Below are 17,498 nucleotides of genomic sequence, written 5' to 3' on the forward strand. Positions count from 1 at the left end.
GACGTAAAAACAGTGCAAAATGGTGTAAAAACAGTGCAACATTGCGTAAAAAGAGTGGAACATGGCGTCAGACCGTGCAACTCGAAGTACAAACAATGCAACACGGCGTCAGACGGTGCAACACGACTTAAAAATAGTGCAGCACGACATAAAAACAGTGCAATATGGTGTAAAAACAGAGCAACATGGTGTAAAAAGAGTGGAACATGGCGTCAGACCGTGCAACTCGAAGTACAAACAGTGCAATATAGCGTCAGACGGTGCAACACGGCGTAGACGTAGATGGTTCAAGAGAGCGCGAGAGCAGACAGCACCGTACCCGAATGTGCTCTACTGCTCCAACGCACGTTCAGCGGTGCTACCCAGCGTAAATCACAGAAATGTTGCGTGCAATACATTTGCGGTGCTAGATAATTACCGTGCAACATTATTACTGCGCAGCACAATTATTATGCAACACTATCACCGTGCAGCGTAATAACCCAGCTACAGAATTACCGTGCAACACAATAACCCTGCAACACTATCACCGTGCAGCATAATAACCCAGCAACAGAATCACCGTGCAATACAATAACAATGCAACACTATTACCCTGCAACACAATAACCCTGCAGCACAGTTCCCGTGCAGCACAATAACAATGAAACACTATTACCCTGCAACACAATAACCCTGTAACACAGTTACCGTGCAGTACAATAACAATGCAACACTATTACCCTGCAGCATAATAACAATGCAACACTATTACCCTGCAACACACTTACCGTGCCTGAGGCCCACATTACAGATAGCAACAGCTGAAGCCTGGCTTTGGACGAGACTTTAATTAGGCGCAACTGAGCAGCAGTTAATAGAGCGTATCATGGCCCTCGCGTTATCGCCTGCACAGATGCAAATTCCCCGAAAATTTTGCCGAGTTTCCAGGAATTTAAAGCCCGGACGGCGCCGACCCTCGATTAAGAGACCGTCGGTGGAACCTTTAAAGCAAACGATTTTTAGTTGTAAAAATTCCGTGAATTTTCGCTTGACGAAAGAGGAAAAATAATTTTTCTAGCGCAACTCAACTCAAAGGAAACAACAGAAGAAATAAGTGCAAAAAATAAGAAAAGGTAACTGAGGAAATAAAAAACACAAAAATTATGAAAGCTAATCGTGAAGTTCTGTAATAATACGTCTGCGGACAAAAAAAAAATCTGTAACTTTGAAGCATCTATCGCAATCAAGTTAATTAACAATTACGATAATTCTAGCAACCAGTAATTTATTTCTATAGATGAACTTATAGGCAAACGTCCAAAACAGTCAAGTAATAATTTACATGAAGAAATAAAGAGGAAAGTGACGCATTCACTCACTTTACAATACACTGATACGCAGATGTCTTGAAATGATTGGTCGGGATTGGTCTGACAAAGACACCCAGCTGATCCAATCACACGCATTCGACCTCTTTGTCCAAATTCAAGTCAATCAAGGCTCCCATGTCTGCCGAGCGCCGGTCTTTGTACAATGTACAGTCTGTGTACGGAAACGAGACTTAGTATGGGTAAGAAGTATAAAGTGTTAGTAAGAAGAAATGTAAGTATTTGTAAAAAGTAAAAATACAAGCTGAGTAGATGAAAATATAGGAAAGAAGTATTGGGTGCATGTAAGAAGATGTATAACTACTTGTATAGAGTAAAAAACAAGCTGAATGCAAATACAATTACGAGTAAGAAGTATTCAATGTCAGTAAAATAAGTGTAATTATTTGTAAGAAGTACGATATACCAGCTTTACCATCGGTTTTGTTGGCTCTATTGTACGTAAGATGTCGGATACGCTGATGGCTACTTTGTAGTTTCGCAACCGTGCTAGAGTCTGTGATACTAATCAGGTATCACAGTTTTCATAGTTGATTTTTTTGTATACAAAACCGGCAAGCTCCATACCCGAGGCAGACACACGTAGAAACTCGATAGTGTTGGCACTAAGCCCCTTTTGGGGAGCCTCCACACCAAACCTTTGAAGCGGGACATGAATTACGAAACAGTTTGGCGAGATCTTTCACTGCTGAGACTGGGATCCCCAAGACCAGGTCCTGCCAGAACTGTTGAGCAGGCTTTGCAAGTCCTTCCTTGCGATGCCGTAGCTAAGATACACAAGGTGGAATTCAGTACGCACCATTTGAGGAGGCCGTAATGGGCGCGTGGCTCTAGCGTATACGCTTCCGCGTGACCAATAAGGCAGGCGAGTGTGACACATGAGAAGAAGAAGCGTCTCTCTGTGCGAGGTGACTGCTAGAGCAGACCGCGGTCGCTCTATAGAAAGCGGCGAGCCACAAAGAGCTTTTGACTCTAGCACAACCAAAAGTATGGTCAGAACAGTGAATTATTATTTACTAATGCTTCCTCCACTGTAGAAACAATCATCTTTTGCAAAGAAGATTTTTGAAAATGGTACACTTAAAATAGGATTTCAGTCTGATCTTCATTAACCGAAAATTATGTAGGGAATAAATTTGATTGAATACCGAAACGAATCTAAACGTAGCAGCACTCGAGGTGAACTTCCTATACAAAACGGTCTAAAATTTTCCCCAGTGAGCCGATGCCAAATCAGTATCAATCCGTCCCAAGTGCTGGAAAATCCATTCTAAGGTGGCTTGAGATTTCGCGCTGAATGCGAAGCAGATTAGAGTGCCCGGGTTCCACAGAGAATTACAGATCCCGTGGTTGACAGTCTGTCGTAGAGATGCCTGAAAAGCTCATACAATGGTAACTACTTTATATAAGGCGATGCGTTGTCTATCATTCCTCCAATAAACTAAATAATATGCGTTCAAAAATTTCTTTTTTAAGACAACACTTCTGAAGAATCCAATGTCTTGGATGTTACTCATGTACAATAAATTTCTAGTTTTATTTTATTAAAAAAAAAATTCAAAATTTTTTTAAGATATCAAAATTTTGTAACTTTTCAAAATTATTTATTTTGTCAACTGATTCATGTATTGTCTCTGACGCTATGCAATTGGGAAAAATTTCAGACCGATTGGACCGGTCAACTTGTGTCATATATGGATTATAAGATTTGTAGCTGACGAAATTATTTTTAAAATTTTTTAATAATGAAAATTTTTTTATTTTTAAAATCATTTATTCTGTCAATTGACTCATGCATTGTCTCCAACTTTATGCAAGTGTGCCAAATTTCAGATCGATTGGACAGGTAGAAGTGTGTCAAAAATCGATTATAAGATTTGTAGCAGACAGACAGACAAACAAGAAGTGAAGTTAAAGAGAAGTGCTGAATAATATACGTTTAAAAATTACTTTTTAAAGACAACACTTCAAAAGAATCCAGTATCTCCAATCTTACAGATGTACAATGAATTTCTCATCTAATTTTCGAAAATTAAAAAAAATTACTTTTCAATTTTTTTTAATATATATAAATTTTTTTAATATATTAATTTTCTCAAAATTATTTATTCTGTTAATTGATTCATGCATTGCCTCTGATTTCACACAAGTGTGCAAAATTTCAGATCAATTAGACACGTAAAAGTGTGTCAAATATCAGTTATAAGATTTGCAGCTGACAAAATTATTTTTTCAATTTTTTTAATATTTAATTTTTTTTTTTCATTTTTAAAATCATTTATTTTGACATTTAATTCATGCATTGTCTCCAACTTTAAACAAGTATGCAAAATTTCGGATCGATAGGATAAGTAGAAGTGTGTTAAATTTTGATTACAAGATTTGTAGCAGACAGACAGACAGACAGACAGACAGACAGACAAACAGACAAACAAGAAGTGAAGTTAAAGAGAAGTGTTGAAAAAATAGTAAAAATGTAGGTAGACAAGTTTATGTTCATGCAGTACTCTTCTTGAGCTGCCGGTTATACTCCTTGAATCTACTTGTGAATTAGTGTCAACGCACGACGTGATAGATACGATCTCGAACATAAACCTACTGCTGTTCCCCTTCACCTCTAATTAGAAACATTTTCCAATACAACCTTTACTGAAACATCAGATTTATCTTTAGTTTAGCATGAAGAAAATAGTCGGTTGGCTTTATTATTCGGAAGAGCTCAGGCAACCCACGCATCTGGAGGAGACCGAAGTCCAAAGAATTTTGTTCGGAACGCATTTAGTTCGGCTTCCTTTTGGTCTGAAAAGATACCGAGGCCTCTCTCCGTACTGTAGGACTTTTGATTCACTCCCACACAAGTTATTCATAGAATCCTTCAGATAGAAGCAGCTCGTTCGTATTGTATCTCAAATGTATTGTTTAAGATATTCATATTGTTTCTCCTCATGCAGTTTTATCCTTTTTAGAACAACTTTTCGATATTTTTAATGATGTACGACCAGTGCACGATGTTTCCTCTCAGCATATGGCTCGTGATCGTTGTTACGCACAATCACTTCCTTATACAGACGGCCAATGCGGAGTGCACAGTTAATATGAGTATTTATTCTATTAAAGTGTCGCAATGCTTTAGGTAGAAATCAGGATAACCACTTCGTGCCTTTCCAAAAAACGAGAAATTTTTGAGCTCCCCATCGATGCAGGCTATAGAGTAAGGTGGAATTAGGATGTTTACCGCTTTATTTTTATCTTGACTGAATGCATGGAACCAAGTTCCTAACTATATGTTTAAGACTGAAGTCTGTCTTGAGCCCATCGTTAAGTTTCTACGCAGAATGTCAGTGAAATTTAGCAAGTCCCCTCAATTAACACAAAACTATATGCTTGCCTGACGTCGCCGACCCCATAAGATGAAGCCCGTTATCAGACGCAATTGTTGGAAATTGTCAAAGTTTAAATGAGTTAGAAAGATCCTCCATAACTGGAGGTCCTTTGTAGATCTTCCATCCTTCATTTCTTTTCGAACAATGACACATTTGATGATTGAGGACCAACGATGGTCAATAAAAGTTATGCTTTGCATTACCACACAAGACAAAATTATACACAAGTTCTAAGTTTTTGAACAAGCATAATGTACGAAATATTTAGCTGACTTAAAAGGTGGTAAACCGAAACATTAAAATATTTGTTTATAACATTACAAAGAATCGGAAATTTATACTGCCATTCAATACAGTTCGTGATGGAACAAAGCAAAATTTCGAATATGAAGGAAAATTTGGGAGGTTTTTGAGATTTTTAGGCTAAAAGTATGTTAATCTTTTTTACAGGGTGATTCACGGAAACTTCCTGTTTTGTATTTTATGCCAAGCAGTCAGATGTTGTGGAAAAAGGGCGGGAAGTATATCATGTGAAAGGAAAGATCATGAAGATTTGTGTCCCGCCTAGTCAATTGCCACTATATACATCGGACAAGTGAGCAGCGTGCGTTTGCTGTAGAGGCGTACTTTTTAGCGCATTTTCTCATTTATGGAAAAAATTCACTATTGTTCTCGCCATGTCCGTCTGTCTGTCTGTCTGTCCGTCCATCTGTCCGTCCGTCCGTGACCTCAAGTTTTCGTCGACGAGAAAATGCGCTCTCTGTCACTCACTGCAGTTTCTACCGAGTTATATTTTTCAATCATCGTTCCATTATCAGTACTCAACGAGCGTTCCATTCTCGGAATGCGCCTCATCTCCTTGAGAGGTGACCTTCTTTGGTCGGCCCGATCCTCCAATTTGGCTCCGTGTTATTTTTATAGGGTTATCTTGTATCAATTTTTACAATGACTGTCCAAAGACCCCATCTCATTTGAAGAAAACATACGCCCTGCAAGCCATCGCCAACATACCCCTTAATATGCTTCAGAGAGTTTAACGAAACTTCAAAAATCGACTAAGTGAATGGACTGACAATTGGTGTCGTATTTGTCCAATGTCATCTTTAAATTTAAATAACGCAAAATTTTAGGCATTTTTCAATAAAGTTTATATTGTAATTGTAAATACATTTTTACTAGTTCAGTCTTTAATGAGCTTTCAAATAACGACGTTCCGTGAATCGCTCTCTACATGCAGAAAATGTTACTTCTGTGCAATTCCAGAAATATCTCATAAATCTACTATCAATATTAATTGGTAGTATAAAAACCAAAATATATTGCACTGTTAGAATTTCTTCGCTTTATTTCGGCCCATAAACTATTTCTACACATAAAATGCAATGAAAAAAGACCTGAAAAAGTTGGACCTCATGCCCGCACAAATTTTCGGTCTACGGGCCCAAAACAGCGGAAACGGCAATATATTTCAAGGAACGGGCGAGCTTTCTGACTCGGGTTTGAGACGCCAGACTCTTCTGTTTCCGGAGCAATGTTTGCCAGAGATTTGTTCCTGAGATGGAAGCTGGAGTTCGACAAACAAGTCGGTCATGCAAGGCACTCACATTCAGTCAGCCGACACCACTGATCAAACATGACTGACTCTGCGGTCACGGATTTAGCGACTCGAGTAGCGTGTGCCCGGCAACTGATCTTGGCAGTTCCGGGAAAATTAAAATTCTCCGCACGGGGAAAAAATTCAAATGTTTGTACGGTTGAGAAGCAAGGAACTATGAATACTTCGTTAAGTGTCTGTAAGTTATACGTTGTTGGCAAATGCGAATTTAGAACTGCGATTGTTAGAATTTATAGAAACATTGGCAGCAAAACATCCACACGTGGTAGGCAAGATTAGAAAAAAACTTACAAATGCCAGAGGAACAGGTGTAGGAAAGTGCAGTTGAGAAAAGGACAATCGGGGAGGATGTAATCATCTTTTTGGAGTAGTTCTCTTGGAATGGTAAATGCATAAATGGGAATCAAAGCATTTATGCCGTAGGTTGATAATTCCCATTGCATAGTTTACTAACTCGGCGTGCTTTATTTTACAACACGTCTTTAACTTCACTTCTTGTTTGTTTGTTTGTCTGCTACAAATCTTGTAATCGATATCTATCAAACCTAGATAGATATCAAACGGATATCTACAGTGGGGGGAAATAAATATCCGCACACTTGAAAAATCGTATTTTAATGTATGTAAGTACACAAACTTAACAGGAAAAGTGATTTAAATTATGTATAGAGACGCATAGTATTCAAAAATACTATCAAAAGAAAAAGAAATTAAATCTCAATGCAACAAAAAACAATGCAACATGTTCACTTTTCGGGTGAAAAAAGTATTTGTACAAAACAATAAATCCGCATTATTTTAATTTAATACTTGGTTGAATACCCTTTATTCAGCTCAACAGATACCAGTCTATTTCTATACGTCTCGACCAATGATTTACAGATGCTGACTGGTATTTTATACCATTCTTCTTGGCACACCACCTAAAGATTCTCAATGTTTATTGGGGACCTTTTCTTAATTTGAATCTTCAAATACCGCCACAAATTTTCAATCGGACTTAAGTCCGGCGACTGGCTTGGCCATTCCATAACGTATACATTTCTATTAGCGAACCATTTCTTTGTGGATCTTGCAGTATGCTTAGGATCGTTATCCTGCTGGAAAATCCAATCACCAGGTAGCTCTAGTTTCTCAACAGAAGTCGTCAAATTATTTTCCAGGATGCTACATTGTTTTTTGTTGCATTGAGATTTAATTTCTTTTGATAGTATTTTTGAATACTATGCGTCTCTATACATAATTTAAATCACTTTTCCTGTTAAGTTTGTGTACTTACATACATTAAAATACGATTTTTCAAGTGCACGAATATTTATTTCCCCACACCGTATCTACCTGTCCAATCGATCTGAAATTTTGCCCACTTGCGTAAAGTCAGAGACAATGCATGAACCAATTGAGAGAATAAATAATTTTTAAAATGTTTAAATTTTTTTATTTACTAAAAAAATGAATTTTTTCAATATTCAAGAATGAAATTAGAAATTCATTGTACATTTGTAACATCGGAAACACGTACTGGCCTCTTTGAAAGTGTTGTCTATAAAAAGTAATTTTTAAATTCATATTATTTATTTTCTATTGAAATGCTATATAGATAATAAATGATTTTAATTCAGAGAATAAATTCTCTTCTAGTGGGAGAAAAAGAGCTTGTCGCCCTGAGTTTGTCAAAAATACGCCATAAGTGGCATCAAAATCATCAAATTCTGGAACCTATTTTAGTTTTTAAACAATTGAATAGCAGAAAGTTAATTCCATTACAATGGCAAAAGACTCAAATGACGAGTTAATCGTAGAGCTCAAACTGTCAAATTGCGCTGACATTGAAATTAAGAAAAACGAATATTGTGGAAGAATCAATACCTTCAACAAATGAAGTTTACTAAAACATGTGTCGTAATTTTTGTTTAATGCCACGCAGTAGTAAATGCGCTAGTCCCTCGGCAAGCGCTTTTAACACAAGCTTCAGTATGAAAATTCGAAAGACAGATCGTTCATCGAGTAATCATTAGGATGACTTCCAAAAATAAACTTCGAAAGCTAAATTAATATAAATGACTAGGAGGACAGATGAATTGATGGCGCGCGAGTTGGAAATTTCATTAAATAAATCTTTTTAACGAGAAGAAGTTTGTGACCCAGCAAATTACAACCCAAATAACACTGCCCTATAGTGATTAACTGAAGAAACAACATAAGTTAAAACAGAGAAATATATTACCAATTAACGTGAACAATAAGTAAATATACATGTCATAAAAATTTATATCTGCCATTAATATCCGGACGACCAATAAAAATCAAAAATGTAATTGCTGATGACGGTGTTATGTAGATCCAGCATCTTACCTTCGGCTGACGATGCAGCAAACTTTAAGATCTACGGCAATAGAATTATAGAACCTATTCAGCATTCAAATCAATACAAGGATTATAAAAAACAAGCAACGATGAAAGCACCAACAATTAAATGCATTCGTCTCCAATATGAAAATAATAGAGGTTATGATCCAAGTTAGGATGACTGAGGATCTAAGACTAGGTAATAAGTTAGCAAGAAGCGAAGCGTTATTACCTTGTGCGGGAGGTGCAGCGGCGCGCTCACCTGCAGTTTGCGTGGCTTCTTGCGCCGACAAACGCAGTCCTTGAACAGCGGCATGGCGGCCTTCGTGAGGGGCTGCTGTGAGGGGTCTTGTGAGGAGCACTAGTGAGTGGAGTGGTAGTAGTAAGGGGAAGAAATGAAGGGCAGTAGCCTAAGACCACAAATGAGGAGCACTAGTGAGTGGTAGTAGTGAAGGGAAGAAATGAAAGGCAGTAGCCTAAGGCCACTAATCAGGGGCAAGAGTGAGTGGTAGTAGTGAGGGGAAGAAATGAAGGGCAGTAGCCGAAGACCACTAATGAGGGGCAAGAGTGAGTGGTAGTAGTGAAGGGAAGACGTGAAGTGCTGAAGTAAGGGGTACTATAGTGAGGGACAAGAAGCGAACTCACTTGAGGGAAACTCTTGACGAGGACATTTGAGAAGAGTATAGAGGGGTAAATGAACAGACAGTGATGAGACGGTCTATCAACTGTATAATGGATGGTCTATCCACTAAATAGTTAATACTCCGATGAATGAATCTCTCTCTAACAACTAAACATAATTTTTTTTAAATGGCAAGAAGACCTGCCATAAATAGCAAATGATTACTCCATGGCGAAGTTATTAGTGAATGAGTGCGACTAGTCTTAAGACGGAGGCATCGCTTGGCAGTTGAGGGTCAAGAGAGCTTATAAAAATCTGCGAGGGTATCCGGGAGAGTGGGAGGCCACTCATCATCAGTGGCTGTGTCTAAGTGTGTGAATAAGCACTTCAAATAAGAGCCACTTTTAAGCATCGAAACAGCAAGAAAAATCTGAGAAAAATAAGAAAGAAAAGGCCTATACGAAGGTAAAAAAGGAGAAGTTTCAGAAAAATTATTTGGTGTTGAAGAATGTTGCAAATTATCGTGATATGATCAATCTCACTCAGAATAATTACAATTAGATTGAAAATTCAAATTATATTCGGGGGAGCAAAAATGAGCGATGACCACTTGGGCTGAGTGTAAGATAAATCGATGAGCGCAGGTTACGCCGGATTTTCAATCCATTTTCATTATTAGAGATGAAAAGTCCTTGCGTGTAATCAACAAGTTGTTAGGCGATCGACGTCGCTGACTGAAGAAAGTTCAACAGGTTAAAAACATAACATTGAATAGCAGGAATTGTTGTACTAGCAATTTGGCAGAGTGGCTTCAGCGTCAGAGATAACGTAACGGTCGCTAATTTCCAGCAGTGCTGGCATTTCTCAATTCCAGGAGGTGAGATATAATCAGCAGACGACATTTCTGCGGACAGTTGCATGGATCCACTCAGCAGTGATTACAGCAAACAATTGGAGCTTGTGAGTGATCAAATAGATTGTTTGGTATTCAAATTAAAGTTTTAGTTTTTTCTAAATCAAATCTAGTTGAAGCTTCGAATTTATTTTTTGTTGATATGCACTAAATGAATTTCACGACGGCTTGTCAATTCCATTCATTCATTGGAAACTATTTTTTCTCGTTATTTTCACCTTTCATGTAGAACACAACTGTAATCTGTAACTTGAAGTAGTACGACTTTGAAATATCACACTTACATATTTCACACGAGACTAAAGGGATAATCTTATTATCACTCGCCTCTCTTTTCCCTCACTTCACATTATTCTTTATTTCTCTTCACTTATTTCCTGCTAGCAAGCAGCAGCTAAATTATTACTTGAATTGTATCCGTCGTCGGAAACAATAAAGCAATTCATGCCTAATAAAAATCCAAATGATTTCATGAATTTTCATTAAATGGTAATTCTTAAAAACTAATAAAATTTTGATACTGAAATGAAAGATAAAAAATGTACAGTTAGAAATATCATGTAATCATAGGAACACAATTCTTAGAACTCTAATTTACTCGGGTCCAAATCCAATCATCGGGGACCCAAACAATCATGTATCAGGGCATTGGGTTCAATCATGTTTGGAGCCCCGCATGCAATTCTGTATTAGATCGTCAGGTTTAGCTAGTCAAGTCTCTGAGCATTAGGTTAAATCCTGTAGTTGTACATCGGGGTTGAACATCATCAGTCTACAAAAAATGCGAGGAGTCGAAATGTGGTAAGAAATTAGTCAACAACAGGCCGCATCTGCGGCTGAATCAACGTTGATTCGATTTTGTTACTATGAATCTATAATATATATCTCTACATATTAAAAATTATTTCAACGTTATTTCCCTGACGAGCCAGATATTCAGAGGGGAGCTGGTGGCTGATATCGTCAGAGTTTCAGTTCCCTCGAGTCTTGCCAAGCCAAGCAAATAAGACGCCTTGGGCTAAATAAACAGTCCTAGCGAGGCCAACTGAACATGATGACTTGAAGACTTGGTAAATAATGAATTTATTCTGCAGTAAACCGAGACGATTTGCATACTGTGAATAGAACATAACGGGGTAATGTTTATCTATTTGATGTAAATGAACTGCGAGTGGAAAACGATATGACTTTCAAATGAAGTGAATGAACAAAAGAAACCAGAAAGAAAGGTTGAACTTGATCTTCTGTACAATATGTTGGTGAATGAGAAGGTTTAGCTTAGGCCTTAGGAGAAAAAATTCTGACTGAAACGGCCTTATATTACCACAACTGAAATGCATTATCTGTAAGAAGCAAGTTCTATTGAGACAGAAGTTAAAATTTTTCAAATATTTAAAAATGAATAAAATCTAATTAACGAATTCAATGCCTAAAACATTTTTATCCGTAAAGGTCACACGATTCGCTTTTAGTTTGGCTATATAATTTTATCAATTAGACGAATCAGGTCGGTATATTATAGAATAAATAATACCCAGATTCCGCAATACTCCCGGCTGAGACGCCCCCTTTCTCTCAGCATAATGAAACCATTTCCATTTTTCCCATGTTTTTGGGTTCACTTTGAAGCCTTTCTTATTACTCTCAGTATTTAACGTGTCATTAAACTTCTGTTGTACCAGACATCACGAGAATCCCTTCGCAAAATAATAATAAAATTAAAACAAAAACTATAAAATAATATTAATAGAAATGGCAATAATAACAAAACAATCATAATAATTATAGACATAAAAACAATAATAAGAATAGTTTTAATAATGGAAATAAGCAAATGCAGCCCATGCAGAACAGCGCTTCCCGGAACAGATTGCGTGAGGCGGGCGGCAGAGATGACAGCGCTTGCTGTATGCACGCCCCTGTGCCTCACGAAGAACATTACGGCGAGGTTACCGAGAAAAACGATCACGGTTTGAAACGGTTCAACAAATTCCACGATGATGAGTCAACAAAAAGGTTATTCGTAGAAGAAATAAGATGAATGAATTACCCACGAAGAACATTACGGCGAAGTTACCGAGAAAAACGATCACGGTTTGAAACGATTCAACAAATTCCACGATGATGAGTCAACAAAAAGGTTATTCGTAGAAGAAATAAGATGAATGAATTACCAGTATGTTACTGTGCCCGATATGTTGATGCCTATAAACTACCCTGACTTGAAAGACAATTCGAGAAATATAATAAATTAATATATTAATCGCAAATAAATATTGTAGATCTCATGCAGACTGTGCTGTAACATCACTAAATAATTAATAAATTCCAAAATATCTTACTAGAATGCTATTTAATTAATTCGGCACGCATGATCAAGCAAGGATGTGTGTTTCATTAAATTCATAGACATAACCTGCTCTTGAGGGCCATTTTTCACATCCACAAGCGTCAAATTTTTTATGCCCTTTATTTAATGATACTATTACTTTACAAATTAAGTTTTTTGTTGAAAATAGAAAATTAATAACAATTCTACCGATATTTCATGTTTCCTCCTCTATCTCCAACCACTTCCCGCCCCAGCCCATGCAGTATGAGGAGTGTGAAATACAACAGAATTACTTTCCAGAATTTTTATTTCCAGAAATATAAATAAAAAATTCCAGAATTTTTATTTCCAGAAATACCATGGAATTATTTTCTCCTCTTACTCTTCCGTTGCTCGAAAAACGAATAACCCGATCACAAAACTCTATTGAGCAACACTCGTTAACTTGATGTTGTGACGGCACCATAACATGATTGCAAGATTTCAAATACCGTACGGGATTGGAAGTGTGGTCATTTTGGTGATGTCTTTTACCCCCAAACGAGGGGCATAACAAGCAATTTCCGGAGTGATAATGGCCATGGTTTGGTTGGGAGCTTCACAGTCTTCGCACGCAATCGGGTAGTTAATATACGAGTATATTGACGAACAAGACTGAATGTAGACATTAATTTAAAAATATACTGACGAACAAGACTGAACGTAGACATTAATTTGAAAGTATACTGACGAACAAGACTGAACGTAGACATTAATTTAAGAGTATATTGACTAACAAGACTGAACGCAGCAGGGTTGGCAATGATTACATCAAAATGATTAAATCATGTGATTAAATAATTTGACTTTTTTTTGTAAAAAATCATGATTTTTCCGATTTTTTTATTTTTTTATTATTTTTTTATATATTTAAATATATTGAGTGGCAGTCTTCAATTTATTTTGAGATATTGCTATTCACGGTTTAGTATAAATGTACTATGAATGACAAATTGGTATATAAACTTATTGCCTTTAGTGTGTATTAGGTTCCAATAAATTGAATGTTTTTGGTACAGAGGCATCAAGTGTTGCAATACATTGTACATAGCTAGCAACTTAGCTAATTCTTATAAGGTTATAAGTAGTCTTTATATATTTGTTATATATTGATTACAATATACAATTTAAATGTGTTAGTTAGCTTATACAGAGTGGGACTGGGGCAGAACCGATTGAGCAGTTTTGAGGCGAAGTAAATAGTAATGGAGGGACATAAAGAAGAAAGTTTATTTTCCTCGAGATTAGCATAACATCCCATTTAAAATACTTATGTTTTGAAAACAATATCAGGAAGATGGTGTTTGTTAGCTGCACACTGTTGGAGTCGTTCTCGGAAGTTTCCTATAGCACGTTGTTGTTGTTGTTGTTGTTGTAATAGTGGCGACTAGGGAGGAGGGGTGATAGGTCAGTTTTTCCGGGCACTCGGTGCCACTGGTAGTTCTACGACCATCACTGGCTCGCTGACCCACCAGAACCATTTTATTGCATTACACAACACCCTGGACAGGCCAGGTACTCATTTATCAACCAGACTTGGATGAATGGCTGGGTTTACCATGAGCTGAGCTTCCCGGTAGAACTTGTCCTCAGTGGGGCTCGAACCCGTGCGCTGGGTGGGAGAGACAGAGTCTCTCACCACTGCACCACCACAGCTCTCCTATAGCACGTTCACACATATGGCGAGGTATGGCCATAACCTCTGCTACAATAATCCGTTTCCTTAGCTGTGGTAGGGTGTGAGGGCAACTTCTGAACACCCTTTATTTTAGATGTCCCCAAAGAAAGAAATCGCAAATGCTCAAATCAGGTGACCTCGCAGGCCACTGAAAATCACCCCTCGGAGACACCAGACCTCCGGGAAACATGCGTTTCAAAACATTGATTGACATTCGGGCTGTGTGAGCTGTAGCCCCATCCTGCTGGAACCACACATCACTCAATGCTTCATTTTCAACAATGTTTTCCATCCTGGGCTGCAAGAAATTATGCAACATTGCAGCATAGCGATCGGAATTCACTGTCACGGTTACTCCCTCCTCTGAGAACGACTCCAACAGTGTGTTGCAGCTAACGGCCCCCATCTTCCAGATATTGTTTTCAAAACATAAGTATTCTAAATGGTATGTTATGCCAACCTCCAGGAAAATAAACTTTCTTCTTTATGTACCTCCATTTCTCTTTTATTTTGCCTCAAAACTGCTCAATCGGTTCTGCCCCACCCTGTATATTGAGAGGTTGAGATTTTATTGAACTTTTAGGCAATTCGAAAGATTTTCCACCCTAATACGAGTATTTTAATTAAAATATATAATTTCAATCTTAAATATGTGAATTTAAAACTAGAAACAAGACAATTACAATTATAAAACTATATATAAAATAATTAAATGCAGTGAATGTTTGAATTGAACACATGTTTATTTCAAACAGTGTTAGCTTTTCTCATAACTTAAGTCTCGTTTCAAGTCGTTCGAGGTTTTTTGGTTATCGCTCAGTTTGTGTTTAGTATTGGTTTATTGGTCTGAATTAAATGGGAACAGTGCAGTCAGTCACTCAGTCACTACTAGTCGCCTAGTAGTCGTTGTGTTTAGAGGGTAGAGTCTGGTAGATTTTTAGGACATTCAACTCGTGGATCTATTGATAGTGCTGTGCACTGTGCTATCAGCTACCTATCTGTTGTGTGACTGACTCTTCAATGTTTGGGAGATCTGCATTCCTGAAGTTTTTTGCATGTTGAAGCCAGTTAAATGGTCAATATTTAGCTCGTTACCTTGTTCCATACAAACTTTAGAAAGCTAATGAATAGACTCTTCCATAATTGTTTACCCAAAAATCCCTAAGTGGTAAACACCACGTCTTGGCCTGTTGGCCATTATTGAAGGCAAAAAGTGGCTTTTTTAGCCATCCATTATGATCCATATACTGTTATTGTTAGTAGGCTAATAGCAACATAAAAAATAACCTTTCAAAAAGACAAAAAAGCTGAAAAAAATAAAAAAAATCATGAAAAAATAAAAAAATCATGAAAAAATCCAAAAAGTCATTGATTTTTTATTTTTATTTATTTTTATTTTTTTTAAATCAAAAAATCACCAACCCTGGAACGCAGAAATTTATTTAAAATTGATTGACAATGGAGACAGAACGCAGACATGAATTTAAGAGTATATTGAAGACATGACTGTGTCCATGCATGAGTAGGTTGCGGAAACAAGTCCTCACGTGTACCTACTCTCGGACAACTGAACGTAGACATTAATTTAAGAGTATATTAACGAATACAACTGAACACAGACGAGATCTAGGCAATTGTTACGAGGACTGCTTACGAAAGTGCTCTCCATATCCTGGTTTCTGATCTTGATGCAGCGTATGGTGCGGGTATGACATATTGGGTTCGGTGCTCGACAGTCGTCGACAGATGGCGGGGCTGAGGTTGAAAAGGAACAAGCGTTCTCTGTCCAAACGTCTCGAGGAGATGTCGTCAACTCGACATGGCTTCCACCGATTTTTTTTTCTAAGCCTGACTGAATCAGGACTGTCAAGTACGAAAATTCTGTCCCAGATATTACGACTGAAATCGTTTGAGATGATGCGAAGTTTCACAAATCTTGCTCACCCATCATTTTTTCAACTAAATGGCTCCTAGCTGGCCTCCCAAGTTCAAACTATAATTTTCAATCAGGATACGCCAGGGCATGAAGGGCCACTCAGCGGCTAAAGATGTGGCATGTCAGCCTCAAGGACCTCATTCACGGGACCTCTAAGTCAAGAGTCTGGCGAAACACGCAGCAATCTTCGACAAGTACATTAATCATTATATTGAGAGTTTTCAGCATGCGACTTCATCCTATTCATCCTTTTATATAATTAATTAATTGCACGGCTTATTCATTATATTCATGTTTATAAATGCACTCATGATCCGGCCTAAATACTTTTCAAAGATAATTCTACAAGATTCAAGGATAATTCAAAGATAATTTTCAAGCATCAAAATTATCAAATAAAATATTTAAAGGTTGATAAACATAAATTTTGCGCGGCTTTTATAACCGGAGCACGAAGTCTGAAACTTCAGGCAGCGGAGGCGGCAGCTCGAGCGCGTAAAAAGCCTAAGGTTCATTACAGTGGCACGGCCATAAATAAATAATAAATACATGCCCACTAAATAAATAAATAAATATAAATACATAAATAAATAACATACATAAATAAATAATAATATAATAAATATAAATACATAAATAAATAACATACATAAATAAATAATAATATAATAAATATAAATACATAAATAAATACCCACTCTGGTAACACTGTCACAAGCTACCAAATACAAAAAAAAAATGACTGCATAATCAAAATTTCAAAACTTATCAACTCAACTTTGTACCAATAATACTAAAAATACTTAAATCACAAATGAAAAAAACTGTTCTCCTTATAAACATTAGTATATTAGTTAAATTGATGCTATGTTAAATACTCATCCGCTTGTATTAGAATGTACTTCCAATATGTGTAATAATTATTAAAATTCCAATGATTAAATTAAATTAATTAAAATTCCCCACAAAAAGTGACGAACAGAATTCTTCTTTCCGGAAGGTAAAATAAATTCGTTGCATGCGCTTCATTTCAAAATTAAATTGATTTTAAATTCAGATATTAAAATCATTTTTTCGAATAATGTAATTTATTCTGCGTCCTTCTATTAATCAAGTAAATGTACACAGTTGTTGGAGACTCGCTTAATTAGACGTTATTATTATTATTATTATTAGACTCTTCAATATTGACGACTCTTCAGTATTCAGTATCAGACTCTTCTTCTTAGACGTTATTAAAGCTCTTCAGTATAGTGTACAT

At 36.9% G+C, this 17,498-nt stretch overlaps 1 protein-coding gene across 1 annotated transcript in view; it reads right to left on the reverse strand.

The window, feature by feature from the left end:
- The window catches only part of LOC108674806 (tensin-1), a 205,180-nt gene extending 194,452 nt beyond the window's left edge, over positions 1 to 10,728 (reverse strand). The window contains exon 1 of the mRNA XM_047884582.1: positions 8,980 to 10,728. Coding sequence (XP_047740538.1) covers positions 8,980 to 9,033 — 54 coding nt within the window. The 5' untranslated portion in view covers positions 9,034 to 10,728. The remainder of the gene's footprint in view (positions 1 to 8,979) is intronic.
- Between the last annotated feature and the right edge of the window lie 6,770 nt (positions 10,729 to 17,498).

Source organism: Hyalella azteca, unplaced genomic scaffold, assembly GCF_000764305.2.
Source record: "Hyalella azteca isolate HAZT.00-mixed unplaced genomic scaffold, Hazt_2.0.2 contig15661, whole genome shotgun sequence".
Lineage (NCBI taxonomy): Eukaryota > Metazoa > Arthropoda > Malacostraca > Amphipoda > Hyalellidae > Hyalella > Hyalella azteca.